Source organism: Pseudonaja textilis, chromosome 6 (genome assembly GCF_049901715.1).
Source record: "Pseudonaja textilis isolate UNSWEBS1 chromosome 6, rPseTex1.2, whole genome shotgun sequence".
In the NCBI taxonomy this organism is placed as follows: domain Eukaryota; kingdom Metazoa; phylum Chordata; class Lepidosauria; order Squamata; family Elapidae; genus Pseudonaja; species Pseudonaja textilis.
In genome coordinates this window covers 29397636-29411414 of record NC_141995.1, presented here as the reverse complement: position 1 = coordinate 29411414, position 13779 = coordinate 29397636, and the positions used below count along the sequence as shown (strand labels likewise).

Below are 13779 nucleotides of genomic sequence, written 5' to 3'. Positions count from 1 at the left end.
GCTATCATAAAAGCCAAGACAAAGCTCTCTTTCTTCCTGCCCCCAACTTGGATACATTGCTTGTCGCCCCTGCCAGTTAAGCCAATATGTTTATAATTAGGGCAATAAATTCGGCTGCTTCTCCCAAACTTGTGCCCTCTATGCATATTGGATTTCAACCCCCATAATTTGGTAGCCCTGGCCAGGTATCGTAGAAATTCATTATTTCTGGAGTCCACCACTTTTGGGAAAGATTGTTTAGAATATGTATACGTGAGACGTCAAGAAGCAAACCCTTGTTCAGGAAATCCTATCTGAAACATTTACCAGCTTTCTACCACTCTATTCCTGGTAGTTCTTAGTAGCATCACATGACTTCGAAGAGTCTCCTAATCTGCCCCTCCTTTCTTTTCTTGTTTAATTTCTTCTGCCAATCAGTTGGTACAGTCAAATCGATTAAAGCGCAAAAAAGGGAGTGCGGCCAAATGTTTCCAATACGAGCAACACCGCCCTCCCTACAGAAAGGAGTCAACTTCAGAACCTTGCTGGAAAGTCAAATTCTCGAATGTGTTTTGTTACTATGCAAAATTAATGAGGCAGCAGACAAAAAGGAAAATCTACCTCAAATGTTCCTTGTTTGTTTTGTTATTTTAAGGGCTTTCCTTTTTTCAAGCAAGGAGCGTGTGGAAAGAGTCAAAAGACGAAAGGGAAAGTCCGCAGCAGGTGGAAATTCCATCTCCAAGGACCAGCTTGTTTATTAGCGTCATGGTATTGCCTGATGACGAGAAGTAATCTCCTTGCTCAGTAACTGCAACAGGGGAATAGTAACTTTCCGAGGCAGAGAATCCCCAGTAAGCGCTTCGGGAGTGTCAGGGTTATTCTCTCCGCCACACACCACACACACAGAGAGAGAGAGAGAGGGGGAGAGAGAGAGAGAGAGACACAGACAGAGAGACAGACAGACAGAAAGTAAGAGCAACGGGTTCTCCCGTCTTCTCTCCTCCCTTTTCTCTGACGGAGGTTGCTCGACGGGCGGCTAAACCAATCGGCTCTCGTCCTAGGCCTGTAACTACAAGGCGATTGGTTGGCAGAAGCAGATCGCTGCGCAAAAACAGACCAGCCGAGCGCTCGGAGCTCAGAAACTGCCAGCAAGAGATCACAGAAGCTCGAGCTGGGACAGGAAAGAAAGAGAGCCACCGAGTCAGTGAATGAGTCTGGGAAGCCAGAGATAGCAAAAAAAAAAAAAAAAAAAAGAGGAGGGTGGAAGAAAACTGATCCGGACTCTCGTTAGAGAGGGAAGGGGAGGGAGAGCGCTCTCAGAGAAAAGGCATTCAAGGAAGAGATGGCGAGAGAGATTTAAGAGAATCTCCACTGAGTCCTCGAGAAATTCAGGGATTTAAAGTTTAGGGTCGCCGAACTGCTCTTTTACCTTCTTCTCACCCCGCCACATCTTTTCGATGGCTGCAATATCTTCTGGCTGTTTTTAGTTTCATCTGTTCCCCTCTCCTCCTCCGCGGGAAGAGGGAGGGAGAAAGAGCAGCTTTTTCTTGGGTCAAATTTATTTTTCTTCAACCGAAAGGGGCATGTCCATCGGTTCTTCTGGCAGCTTTCCCCCCTCTTGCTCCTACAAGGAAGCCAACCCGAGGATAATCTTGAAATATACCGGTTCCCCCGGATTTGTTGCTGCTGCTGCCTCCACCGCCTCTCCTCCTGCTGCTGCGGTGCAGTGCCTGGACACTGGGAATAAATTAGCACGGGCTCTTCTGTCTATATAGCCACCCTACCTATTGCCTCTGGTTAGCCATTTCTTACGAAGCTCACTTGGTGTGGTGGGAGCTCTGCCTGGCAGCCTCCCGTGCCTGTCTTGCATGATTCCCCAGCCTTCCGTCATCGTCCCCCCCTTCCCTTTTTTTCCAGTTTCGTGTGAAGGAAGAGGGTGATGGGGAAGAGAAGAGAAAATGAAGGGAAAGGAATGAGCATAAATCATTTTTGACGCTCGTCTCAGTCTTTTGCTTTTCCTCTCCAGGCCCGTTAAACACGGTATTTCTCGAAGGAGGAGGGGGATTTTTTTTGTGGAGAAGGAGGAAGTGTTGGCGTCGGAGAGGGGGATCTCTTTCCCCCTTTTGGAGATGGTGGTGCTATTCTTCTTTGCCTTAAACTGGATGGTGGAGGGAGCCCTTTCTCAGCTTCACTACACGGTGCAGGAAGAACAGGAACATGGCACTTTCGTGGGAAATATTGCCGAAGATCTGGGCTTGGACATTACAAAACTTTCCGCTCGCCGCTTCCAGACGGTGCCTAATTCGCGAAGCCCTTATCTGGATCTCAATCTGGAAACCGGGGTGCTGTATGTGAGTGAAAAGATCGACCGGGAGCAAATCTGCAAGCAAAGCCCGTCCTGCCAGTTGCACCTAGAGGTTTTCTTGGAAAATCCGCTGGAGCTGTTCCGTGTCGAAATCGAAGTGCTGGACATCAACGACAACCCGCCTGCTTTCCCGGAGCCCGACCTGACCGTCGAGATCTCGGAGAGCGCTACGCCGGGCACCCGTTTCCCCTTAGAAAGCGCCTTTGATCCAGACGTGGGGACTAACTCGCTGCGCACCTACGAGATCACCCCCAACAGCTACTTCTCCCTGGACGTCCAGACGCAACCCGATGGCAATCGCTTCGCCGAACTAGTATTGTCCAAGCCCTTGGACCGAGAGCAGCAGGCGGTGCACCGCTACGTGCTCACGGCAGTGGATGGTGGGCAGCCCCAGCAACGGACCGGCACGGCCCTGCTCACTATTCGGGTACTGGATTCCAACGATAATGTGCCCGCCTTTGAACAGCCCGTTTATACCGTCTCCCTGCCGGAGAACTCGCCTCCCGGCACCCTGGTGCTACAGCTCAATGCCAGCGACCCGGACGAAGGCCAGAACGGCGAGATCATCTATTCGTTCAGCAGTCACATCTCTGCCCGGGCGCGGGAACTCTTCGGCATCTCCCCACGGACCGGCCGCTTGGAAGTCAACGGCGAACTGGACTACGAGGAGAGTAGCGTGTACCAGGTGTACGTCCAAGCCAAGGATCTGGGGCCCAATGCCGTGCCCGCTCACTGTAAGGTGTTGGTGCGGGTGCTGGACGCCAACGACAATGCTCCCGAGATCAGTTTCTCCACCGTCAAAGAAGCGGTGAGTGAGGCGGCGGCTCCAGGCACGGTCGTGGCTCTCTTCAGCGTCTCGGATCGAGACTCCGAGGAGAACGGGCAAGTGCAATGCGAGCTGCTGCAAGGCGACGCGCCTTTCCGCCTGAAAAGCTCCTTCAAGAACTACTACACCATTGTCACCGAGGGGCCCCTGGACCGAGAGCAGCCCGGCGGCGACGCCTACACTTTAACCGTGGTGGCGCGGGACATGGGCGAACCGGCGCTGACCACCAGTAAGTCCATCCAGGTACGAGTCAGCGATGTGAACGACAACGCGCCCCGTTTCTCGCAACCCGTTTACCAGGTGTACGTGAGCGAAAACAACGTGCCCGGAGCCTACATTTATGCCGTCAGCGCCGCGGACCGAGACCAGGGCGCCAACGCGCAGTTAGCCTACTCCATCTTGGAGAGCCAGATTCAGGGCATGTCGGTCTTCACCTACGTCTCCATCAACTCCGAGAACGGGTTCCTCTACGCGCTGCGCTCTTTCGATTACGAGCAGCTCAAGGAGTTCAGCTTCCAAGTGGAAGCCCGCGACGCAGCCGGAGGGAACGGCGAGGGGGAACCCAACGGCGAGGAAGCGCTAGCCGGCAACGCCACCGTCAACATTGTGGTCGTGGACCAGAACGACAACGCGCCGGCCATCGTCAGCCCGCTGCCGGGCCGCAACGGCACACCGGCGCGAGAGGTGCTGCCCCGAGGCGCCGAACCGGGCTACTTGGTCTCCCGCGTAGCGGCGGTGGATGCGGACGATGGAGAAAACGCGCGGCTCACCTACAGCATCGCCCGGGGCAACGAGGCTAGCCTCTTCCGCATGGACTGGCGCACCGGCGAGTTGCGCACGGCGCGCAAAGTGCCCGCCAAGCGAGACCCGCAGCGGCCCTACGAGCTGGTCATCGAGGTCCGCGACCACGGGCAGCCCCCGCTTTCTTCCACCGCCGCCCTTCACGTGGTCTTGGTGGACAGCGCAGTGGAGCGCCAGGGGGCGGGCGCGGGCGGGGGCGCGGGAGGAGCGGGCGCTGGGGGCCTAGTCCCTGGGGGCGCAGGAGGCCCGGGCGGAGAGCATCGGCCCAGCCGCTCGGGCGGGGCCAGCAGCGCCGACACCTCCCTGGACCTGACTCTGATCCTCATTATCGCCTTGGGCTCGGTCTCTTTCATCTTCCTGCTAGCCATGATCGTGCTGGCCGTCCGCTGCCAGAAGGAGAAAAAGCTCAACATCTACACGTGCTTGGCCAGCGACTGTTGCCTGAGTTGTTGTTGCTGTTGTTCTTGCTGCAGCCGCCAGGCGCGAGCCCGTAAGAAGAAGCTCAGCAAATCGGATATCATGCTGGTCCAGAGCTCTAACGTACCCAGCAACCCGGTCCAGGTGCCCGTAGAGGAGTCGGCAAGCTTTAGTTCCCATCACCACAACCAGAACTATTGCTATCAGGTTTGCCTCACACCCGAATCGGCCAAGACCGACCTGATGTTCCTCAAGCCTTGCAGCCCTTCCCGCAGCACAGAGGCGGAGCACAATCCTTGCGGGGCCATCGTCACTGGATACACCGACCAGCAGCCCGACATCATCTCGAATGGCAGTATATTGTCTAGTGAGGTAAGACGCTAGCTTCTCCACCTTTCCGGAGTAGCCACTCCTGCCAAGTACATTGCAGCATTCTCCTCAATTTCCCTCTAAAAATGTCACCAGTTGAGGTTAATTAATGTCCTAATACAACCTCGATTTATTGAAAAGAAATACCTACAAGGTCTACACATCACTGCCTCCTAACCGGACTAGTCTACTACACCTTTTGGCTTGGGCTGCCTGTTGAATTTGGGGAAACTTCCTCTCATGCAACTTATGGGATTGATAACTAATATTGCAATATTACAATTATTATTTTTCTAATGTAGTATTACAATAATAATTGGAATATTATTACAATTGACAAATATCCCTACATTTTTATTATTGATAACACAAAACTTGCACAATCAGTAAAAGGCAACAAAGAGATAAAAGGAAGGAAAACAAAAATTCTTTGTAGCCACTTTATGGTTGTCCAGATTTTTCCAGTCAAAATATGTAGCCTTAAGTAGTAGCATTAATACTGGTAGCATTGTGTCAATTCTAGAGTTAGTATAAACCTGATACATTTTTTCTGATAGTTTTCTTTTCACAAATGCTTACAATTCTGTACTTTGACATTTCTCACTATTAATTGTTATTAGAAGTGTATTGTTCAACCTGAATAGATTTTCCACTATCATTGTGATTATAGCAAGTAGTTGCAGATGAATATGTACCTGATTTATGTCAACTCACCAACAACACAAGCTCTTGTCTGGAAGACATTGTTGTGTACATAAGTCAATCTGCAGTTCAGTGCCGCTTTCTTCTGCACCATCTTTGTCACTTTTCAGCCACTTTCTTTTCAGATGCAGGAGTGTCAAGGAACAACTTAAATATTGTTACAGTTTAACAAAGGCCATACTGTGAGCATTTTAGTTTGCTTGTTCCATTTTCAGAATCAAAGCAGCATAGCTTGAGCAGTATTTACTATTTGTGTAGAATGGTTAGTCAGAATTAATTCTATGGTTATTTTCATCGCTTTTTCAGGAACAGATACCAAGTCTGAGGATAATTTCTATAGGGAAATCAACAAACAACCCTTTAGAAATTCCTTTATTTGTGATTGAGGATATGCAGACATTTAGTTATGAAATATGAACATCTAACTAGCAAGCAGATAATTAAAATTTCATAGTTAAAAATCCATTCATTATCGCTACATAAGATTATTATTCTATGTTTTTCCCCCATCAAAAGAGGTACCTTGAGAAAATGCAACTGAAAGCATCCTTAATAAGTATGGAACTTTTGTATTAAGCTAGTGTGTAAATAATATTTATCTATCCTATAATCTGGGTTTAGCCTTTTAACCTGTGATGTGATACAAAATAACTTTGCTATATTTTCTGTGTACATATTGCTGGGAAAATGTAAAACCTATTTCCAGTGCAGTTCTAAATATATTTACTCATAAGTAAAGCCTACTAACTTACCAGGAATTAATCTCAGGTAAATGACCACAGGAGTGCAAGTAGAAGAGAGTTTTTAATTATTATTTACACAGCTTTAATTCTCCTCCCTTATCCAATGAGATAGATCAATTTTATGGCTATACATTATTTTTTAAACATGTCATTGCTTCCATGATAGTTTGCCTTGAAGTGGTGTTTAATTAACTGTCATTTGAATTTTTTCCCCATCCACAGTACATGTTGTTGGCTAGTTTGAGTAATGGTTGTGGATTTTACATTAGATGAGTAGTTGCTGTTAATTGTTAATTTAGAGACAAATGTATAATTCTTTCTTATTCAATTTAAGAGAATGGCAAAAAACAGATGAGATGTACCAGAAGTATTAGTTATTTAATTGATTAAAAGCAAGTATATTTGCATACATTTGTGCTATTATGACTAAAGATTCACAATCATTTATTTATTTGTTTATTTCCTAATTATTTTTTAGACAAAACATCAACGTACGGAGCTCAGTTATCTAGTTGACAGACCTCGGCGTGTAAACAGGTAGGAGCTTCACATTTCTGATTTCCTAAATTAGGGTCAGAATTTTGTACAACCTGACATGTATTTCTTAAAGGTGAAGGAACATACAGATATGTACTTACAGAAGGTATTAAATAGCAGCTGAGTAGTATAAAATAAATGTATTCAGGTGGCACCAGATATGTGCAATGAACATCTCCTAAATTATGGCATTTGGTGAATCACACTGAAATTTCTTGGGGAAAAAAGAGAAATATTATACTGATTTGAATTATGTTTCAAAAACTTAACAGGTAACATTGTCGGACTACCTGTCCAAATTTAGATCCTTGACTATTTAACAAAATTGTCTAGCATAATTTACACTGAATACACATGGTGGAAATAACAAGCACTCTAAATATTTGGTTACTGTCCCTGAAAATATAAGTTTTGCTTCTGATGGAGAGTGCTGCTTAGTTGAAACAGTATAGCAAAGACCCATCTAGATGAGTGCAGCACCACCTGTGGCCATATGATGGCAGAAGAATGTTTTATGAATTTCTCTTTTCTTGGTACTTCAAACATTAAGTTTCTTTTTTTATATTTCTAGTTCTGCATTCCAGGAAGCAGACATAGTAAGCTCTAAGGACAGTGGTCATGGAGACAGTGAACAAGGAGACAGCGATCATGACGCCACTAATCGAGGTCAATCCACTGGTAAGTTTGATGAGGAGAGGGAACTCTAAATATTTGATCTTTTAATAGGACCATCAGGAGCAATTATAGATAGGTAAATTAATAATGGCCATAAGTAATTTGATGTAGAGCGTTTATAATTTCATGCTAATGTACATCTGACTAGATGTAACAAATAGATTTTTCAGTTGTAACACACTTATAAGAAGATTATTATTTTTTTAATGCTGGCTGTCTTTTGCAAAGTAGATCATTTTGAAACATTAATCGTGCTTTGTTATATTGATACAACCACACTGATATATTTTGGTGGGCTTCTTAAATCCTGAAAAGCTAATGGGATGTTTTCAGACTGGTTTTCAATAGCAATTCTCAGATTGGCTCAGAACTGAGTATTTTCAGAGTTATGCTCAAGCGATAGGTCCACAGGGAATTGAACAAGGGAGAATTTCAAATGCATGACAGAGTAGACTGTTTTATGTGTATGTATGTATGTATGTATGTATGTATGTATGTATGATGGAGAACAGTCATTCTATCTTCAGTTGGAAGCTTGAAAATTCTTGGAAATGTGGTATTTTTCAAGTAGTAAGTATTGTAATGCTTGGTTGAAGAGAATTTGACTCTCATTCCCTTGGTAAATCTGATAGTATTCTCACTTTGCATCTGTATACTTAAGAGGAATGCTGACTCTTTTAGCATTTGCTTCACTGAGCAGCATCCCTGCAGTTTACCAGGTGTTAGAGGCACCTGTCAGTAGATTGTAATCAACTGAGTTCCTGGAATCTAGGCTTAGTAGTAATAAATCTCTGCTTTTTCTAGTTTGGTAAAATCTCCAGAGAGCTGCTGCTACAAAAATGCCTTCCAGGTTTATGCTTGTTTTTTCTCTCCCTCCCTTTCTTTCTTTCTGTCTGTATCTTCCCTAAAACATATTCTAAGGCAAGCCCTCAACTGCCCAGAAACATAGAAACCTTGACACTTGTCTATATGGAGGAGGAAGGAATCCCAGCCTTTTTGAAGAGTTCTATGCTTGGCTATGAGAAGTTTAGGCACCTGGGGGAAGGGGAGTTTGGGATGCCATTCAAGGACTGCTTTATATTGCTGCAGGTCATTAATATGCAGACCTAATGAGATTTGAGAAAAGCCAAGAGCCTGTAAGCTCCCTGCAATTTTCAGAGCTTCGTGCTTAGTGAACACAGCATCTATTTTGTGTATGGGAACCTTATAACAAACCAACTCTTGCCAGAAGTGTACATTGGAAAAATATCTTATTATTATTTTTGCAAATTATTATATTCTGAATGTTTGTTTTTCCCCAGTCTTCTTCCAATTTTCTGGCATCATGTTTAAGGCAACAATTAATATTTGAAGGGTTTTTTTTTTCTTAACAAAAGCTTTATTTATTATACCCCTCAATTGTTCTCTTACTGTCTTTTAAAAGAAAGAAACAAATTGGAGTTGGGCAGCTCATAAATTCAAATAAATAAATAAATGTTATTGCAGCACTCATGTTCATGAATATTTCATCTTCAGCCAGTTTCTCTCTCAATATAATGAACCATGGTAACAAAGTGTAAGACAAGAGAAGCAACATTTTTCCAAGGACCTAGAATGGGAAAGCAGAATGAATAGATACAATCATTTAGGATGCACATCAAACAAAAGGCATTTTTTTAAAAAATCCACTAATGTTGGTATACTTAACTTCCCTATTCTTGTTTTAAGATTATTTAACCTGGAATTAGATTGCATGAAAGCTGGCTCTGAAACTAAACTCTTTCTATAAACTAGATATTAATATACTTTACTAATAAGTTGAAATGTTTTCACTTAATCTGATTTTAATTGACTTCAGATTCATGACTTTCTGTATATTTGGTTTGTATTTTGATCTGTGAACTTTAGATTCAAGTTTATGCAAATATAAGAGAGGAATAAATTGCATTCAGCAATTGTTTTTTTAATCAGAATGAAGAGTTTTATATGATTTTTACTGTATATTAATCATAGTTTGCATTCAGTTATTTTTCGATTGCATAGATGAGTATTGATGCTGGGGCTATGGGTTTAGAGTATCTGATAAACGTACAGGTTTTTTTTCTACCTAGTTTAGAGGACGTTAAAGAACATTGTGTTTATATGCTATTGTGTAAATATAATATGAATAATAATTAAACAATGTTGGTTCAGGCAGAAGTAATAAGTAAAGAAACTAATTTAGCTAAATACTTCAATTGCCAAATTCATCAATAGTCTAATAGTCTCATATAGAGAGATAAAGACACCAAATATACTAAATGATTTTAAATTTATTTCCATTTTGTCAATCAAAATCACTTTTCTTCACTAGCATCAGATAAATATGATACTGAATACTAAAGTTTTCAAAATTTTTATATTTTACTTGATTTAACTATTGGAAAATCTCAATACTTGCCAGGACTTTTTATGTATTTATTTGGACCTTACAACAACTTTTGGCCCATTGTTTCTCTTATTGCCATCTTTCATTTCTTTTTATGATTTGAGTTTATGCCTTCCATTTGCTTCTCATTCTTATTACTTTATAACAGCATTACACTGATATTCCTTTGTAAATTCTTTTCTTTAAAAAAAAGCAAAACCAACTAATTATTTAGCACAGGGATGTCAAACTTACAGCCCGTGGGCCGCCGGATGTATCATGTGCTGGCCATGCCCACCCCAGTTTTAGTGAAGGAAAAAAGTCACAATATATCACGTGACAATGTGATGCCCCCGATTTAGCACGTATTCAAGAGCCAACATTTTCTGAAGCAACTGTGATTACCCATTAGGTCTCAAGCCATACTATAATGAAACTTGAATAGATTTTACTTTAGTGTTCCTCCTTTTTTATTTAAGGAAAAATAAAGCTTCAGCCTCTTCTTTTCTTCCTATCTGGTCATGCAAGACCAAATTGCCTATTGTTGATTAATGTGTCATGGCTTGGACTCTATCTTAAGGACAACAGGTACAAATGGCTCTGTTGAAATACATCTCCTAACCAGTCGTATCTTATATTTATATATCACTTCACATTGAGACACTTTGTATGGTGGAAATAAAGTTATAAGGCTAAAATTCATAAATGCTTTAAAATAATGTTAGACTAGCATTTATTTATCTATGTATTTAAAAGATTTACAAAGCCACCCTTTCACTATCTGTGATTCTGTCAAAAGACAAAAACATTGAAAGAATAAAAAAACCAAAACAATCTAATAAAAATCTAACAAAACGAAAAGCATAATGTATAATTAACACATAATAAAGAGTTGCAATAAAAAAAACAAGTGTACACATCACAGAATGGCCTCATTTACCATCGCAGCTCAATGCACAGAAAAAGAGGTTAAATCAGGTTAAAACAGCGATAGTGTGTGTTTATTATTAGTTTTATATCCCACCATTTATTTTGTACATCCAAGTCAGTAGACATAATGCTCTGGCCTCCTGTTTTCCCCACAGCAACCCCTGATTCAGTTTGGGCTGTGAGAGAATGAATAGCCAATAGCAATAAAATAAGCCACTAGAATAGTATTTTGAAAATAACTAAATGTGGTTTAAAAATCTAAACTAAAAAGCTGGAATAATAAAACATTTTCAGCTGGAATGGAAAAGATTACAATGGAAATATCAACCTAAGCATGTCCAAGACATGAATTCCATAATCAGAGCATCCCCACTGAAAATTTCTTTCTTTGTAGACAGACCTGTATCACTTCATTTTAAATCCAATACATTTAGAAAGCACATTCAAGATAAACCGACTCTAGGTGTTTATAAATGAGCTCAGAAGTGGATTGCACTGGTACTTCTAAAAAAAAGTGGATTTATTTTTGTAAAGTTAGAGAACTGTAAGATCTAAACTACATGTCACATTCTCTGTTATAATTCAATAAAGCATTGTGGAAAATTCCTTCACATGAATAATAGCTCAGTTAAAACAAATTATAAATATTTATTTTTCTGAAAAAGTTTTTTTGAATAATATATTATTACATTTAAAAAAATAAATCTTGTCTGTAACAAAATAATGCAAACAACATTTGTGGGCTAGAAAAGGGATTATCTAGAATATATCAAAGCAAAGCCTTGTGGCTTCATAGTAAAAATGAATTTAAAATCCAAGGAGAACAGTAGACGATAAATGATGATAGGAAGTCCTCTATTTTTTTTAAGTTTGGTTTCTGAGTGTGAAATACAGTATTGGAGATGAAATATCTAAATTTATTTCTGTGCATTATCCATGGGCAATGTATTATTTTATGTTATACCTGGTATTATTGAGAGCCAGTTTGCTCTGGGGGTTAAGACAGCAGGCAGGAAACTGGGAGACTGTGAGTCTAGTCCTGGCCAAAACATGAAAGTTAAATGGCTGACCTTGAGACAGTCACTCTTTCTGAACCCAACTCACAGGATTGTTGATGTGGGGAAAATAGGAGGAGGAAGATGTATTTTGTATGTCCTCTGTCTTGACTTAGTGGTATTTATAAAAATAATAAAAACAGGATAAAAAAGAAATAATATTCTGACAGTTTTAACGTAGGTTCTAAGAATCTGTTTCTGTGGGTTTTTTATGTTATATCTTGTAAACACCCATCTCTCTCGTGAGCTAGACTTGAAACAAATGTACCATTTCATCCTTTCTAAAACATAATGCTGATTTTGAAATTTGATTTCTAATGGAGTGTGGAAAAAGAGGCTGTATCTTTTTAGTCTTCACTTATAGTACAAAAATCCAAGATTTACAGGATTAGATTGTAGATAGTACTAATGACTTGCTTATTACGTATCAGTGGAACACCACTTAAAATGCAACATTGTCTGGCATGCAACATGTTGGTCCTTTTTTGTTCCTAGTGTGTATAAAGAACTCACACTAAATAGTTTGAATATATACAATTTTAGAGGATAGATTTTTGTCAAGAGAGTTGAGAAACATTTCTTGCCATCTGCAAAATGAGAGGTTTTTAGTGATAGAATCTTGAAGACATACTTTGCAAATTCTGGGTGGAAAACAAAGAGCATAGGACAAAGGTGAAAAGAATTTCTATTTTCCTTATCCAATCCACACTGACTTTTATTTCAGTTCTATTTAAAGATGATTCTGATATTTCAGTTGCTTTGTACAAAATTATACAGGGATATGTGCTAAAACGGCTTTTGGTAGTTCTTTGACAGTGACCATATTTGAAAATTTTCCCATTGTTGGTTGTTAATCAAAATGGTCTAGATTCTGCTGTGGGATTGATGTTTTGCAATTGCATGGTCGGACAAGAGAAAACAGAAGGCTCACAGATATAGATTGTTCAAAGGAAGGTTTAGGTGACCAGCCTTCAAATGAAAGAAGTGGAAACACTGTTGCTATTGAAAATGTAACATCAGGTAGAAAATAGATGTAACCTGGCAGATCAATTACTTATAGTTGGATCATTAGTACATATAATATATTGGAAATAACTTAATATCTCTGGAGAAGGGTTTTTTTGTGTGTATCACTTCTCCCATCTTCCCCCTTTTACTTCAAGAAAGCAAATATCAGACTTTCAGAACAAAATAAGAAAATTAAATTATTATTGTTTTGTGTAAACATTAATATTTTGTGATAGTCATGGTCTTGTACTTGGTTACATCAATCTCAATGAACTTAGCAAGATCTCTGCACTCATGTTCCACATGGTTTTATCAATTCCCACATTTGCTTTTTGGAGAAAGGTATAGTTTGCAAGTTATTGGAATCCTTTTTTACTTCAGTTGACTGAAGAAGAGTAATGAACCTAAAGCATACACTGTATTATTAGTATTCTTTTGGTATAAATGTTGACAATCTATAACTCACATGAAAATCTATAACTCAAATGTACTTATAAAATGCTAATTAAAAAAGAAAAACTTTCATACTCATACTTATTTGTAGATTCTATTCCTTTTCTGTTAATTGGCTGAAATAACAAATGTATTCATTGAGAAACTATTTGAGTGTTGAAATGATTACGTGAGAGAATGGAAGCGTTTGAATGGATTGAACATTTCCTTTAAATATAATATTGGGATTTTTGGTTTATAAAAGACTATGGAATTAATAGTTCTTGCCACATTTCTTGATGCCAGGAATCTGTTCTAACCAGGAGGTTTGTCAAATAATGAAAAGCTCTAATTTTGGTTGGAAGTCAGTAGTACAAATGTTATTGAACATTCGTTAATATTTTTTGTCCCTACAAAATATTTAACAATATTTTACTATTGTAACACATAGCTTGGCTGAGTGGATATATTTTTATTGTTATCTAAGTTCATTTCTATCCTTTGGGAAGAAGCAGATCATACATTTAAAGAAATAATATTTTGAAATCAAGCCT

General features: G+C 40.5%; 1 protein-coding gene across 4 annotated transcripts in view; it reads left to right on the top strand.

The window, feature by feature from the left end:
* The first annotated feature begins 1142 nt into the window (after positions 1–1142).
* PCDH10 (protocadherin 10) overlaps positions 1143–13779 on the top strand; it is a 47516-nt gene continuing 34879 nt past the window's right edge. For all 4 annotated transcript variants that reach the window (XM_026697808.2, XM_087936140.1, XM_087936141.1 and 1 more), the window contains exons 1-3: positions 1143–4760; positions 6681–6739; positions 7311–7417. In XM_026697808.2, coding sequence (XP_026553593.1) covers positions 2109–4760; positions 6681–6739; positions 7311–7417 — 2818 coding nt within the window. In that variant the 5' untranslated portion in view covers positions 1143–2108. The remainder of the gene's footprint in view (positions 4761–6680; positions 6740–7310; positions 7418–13779) is intronic.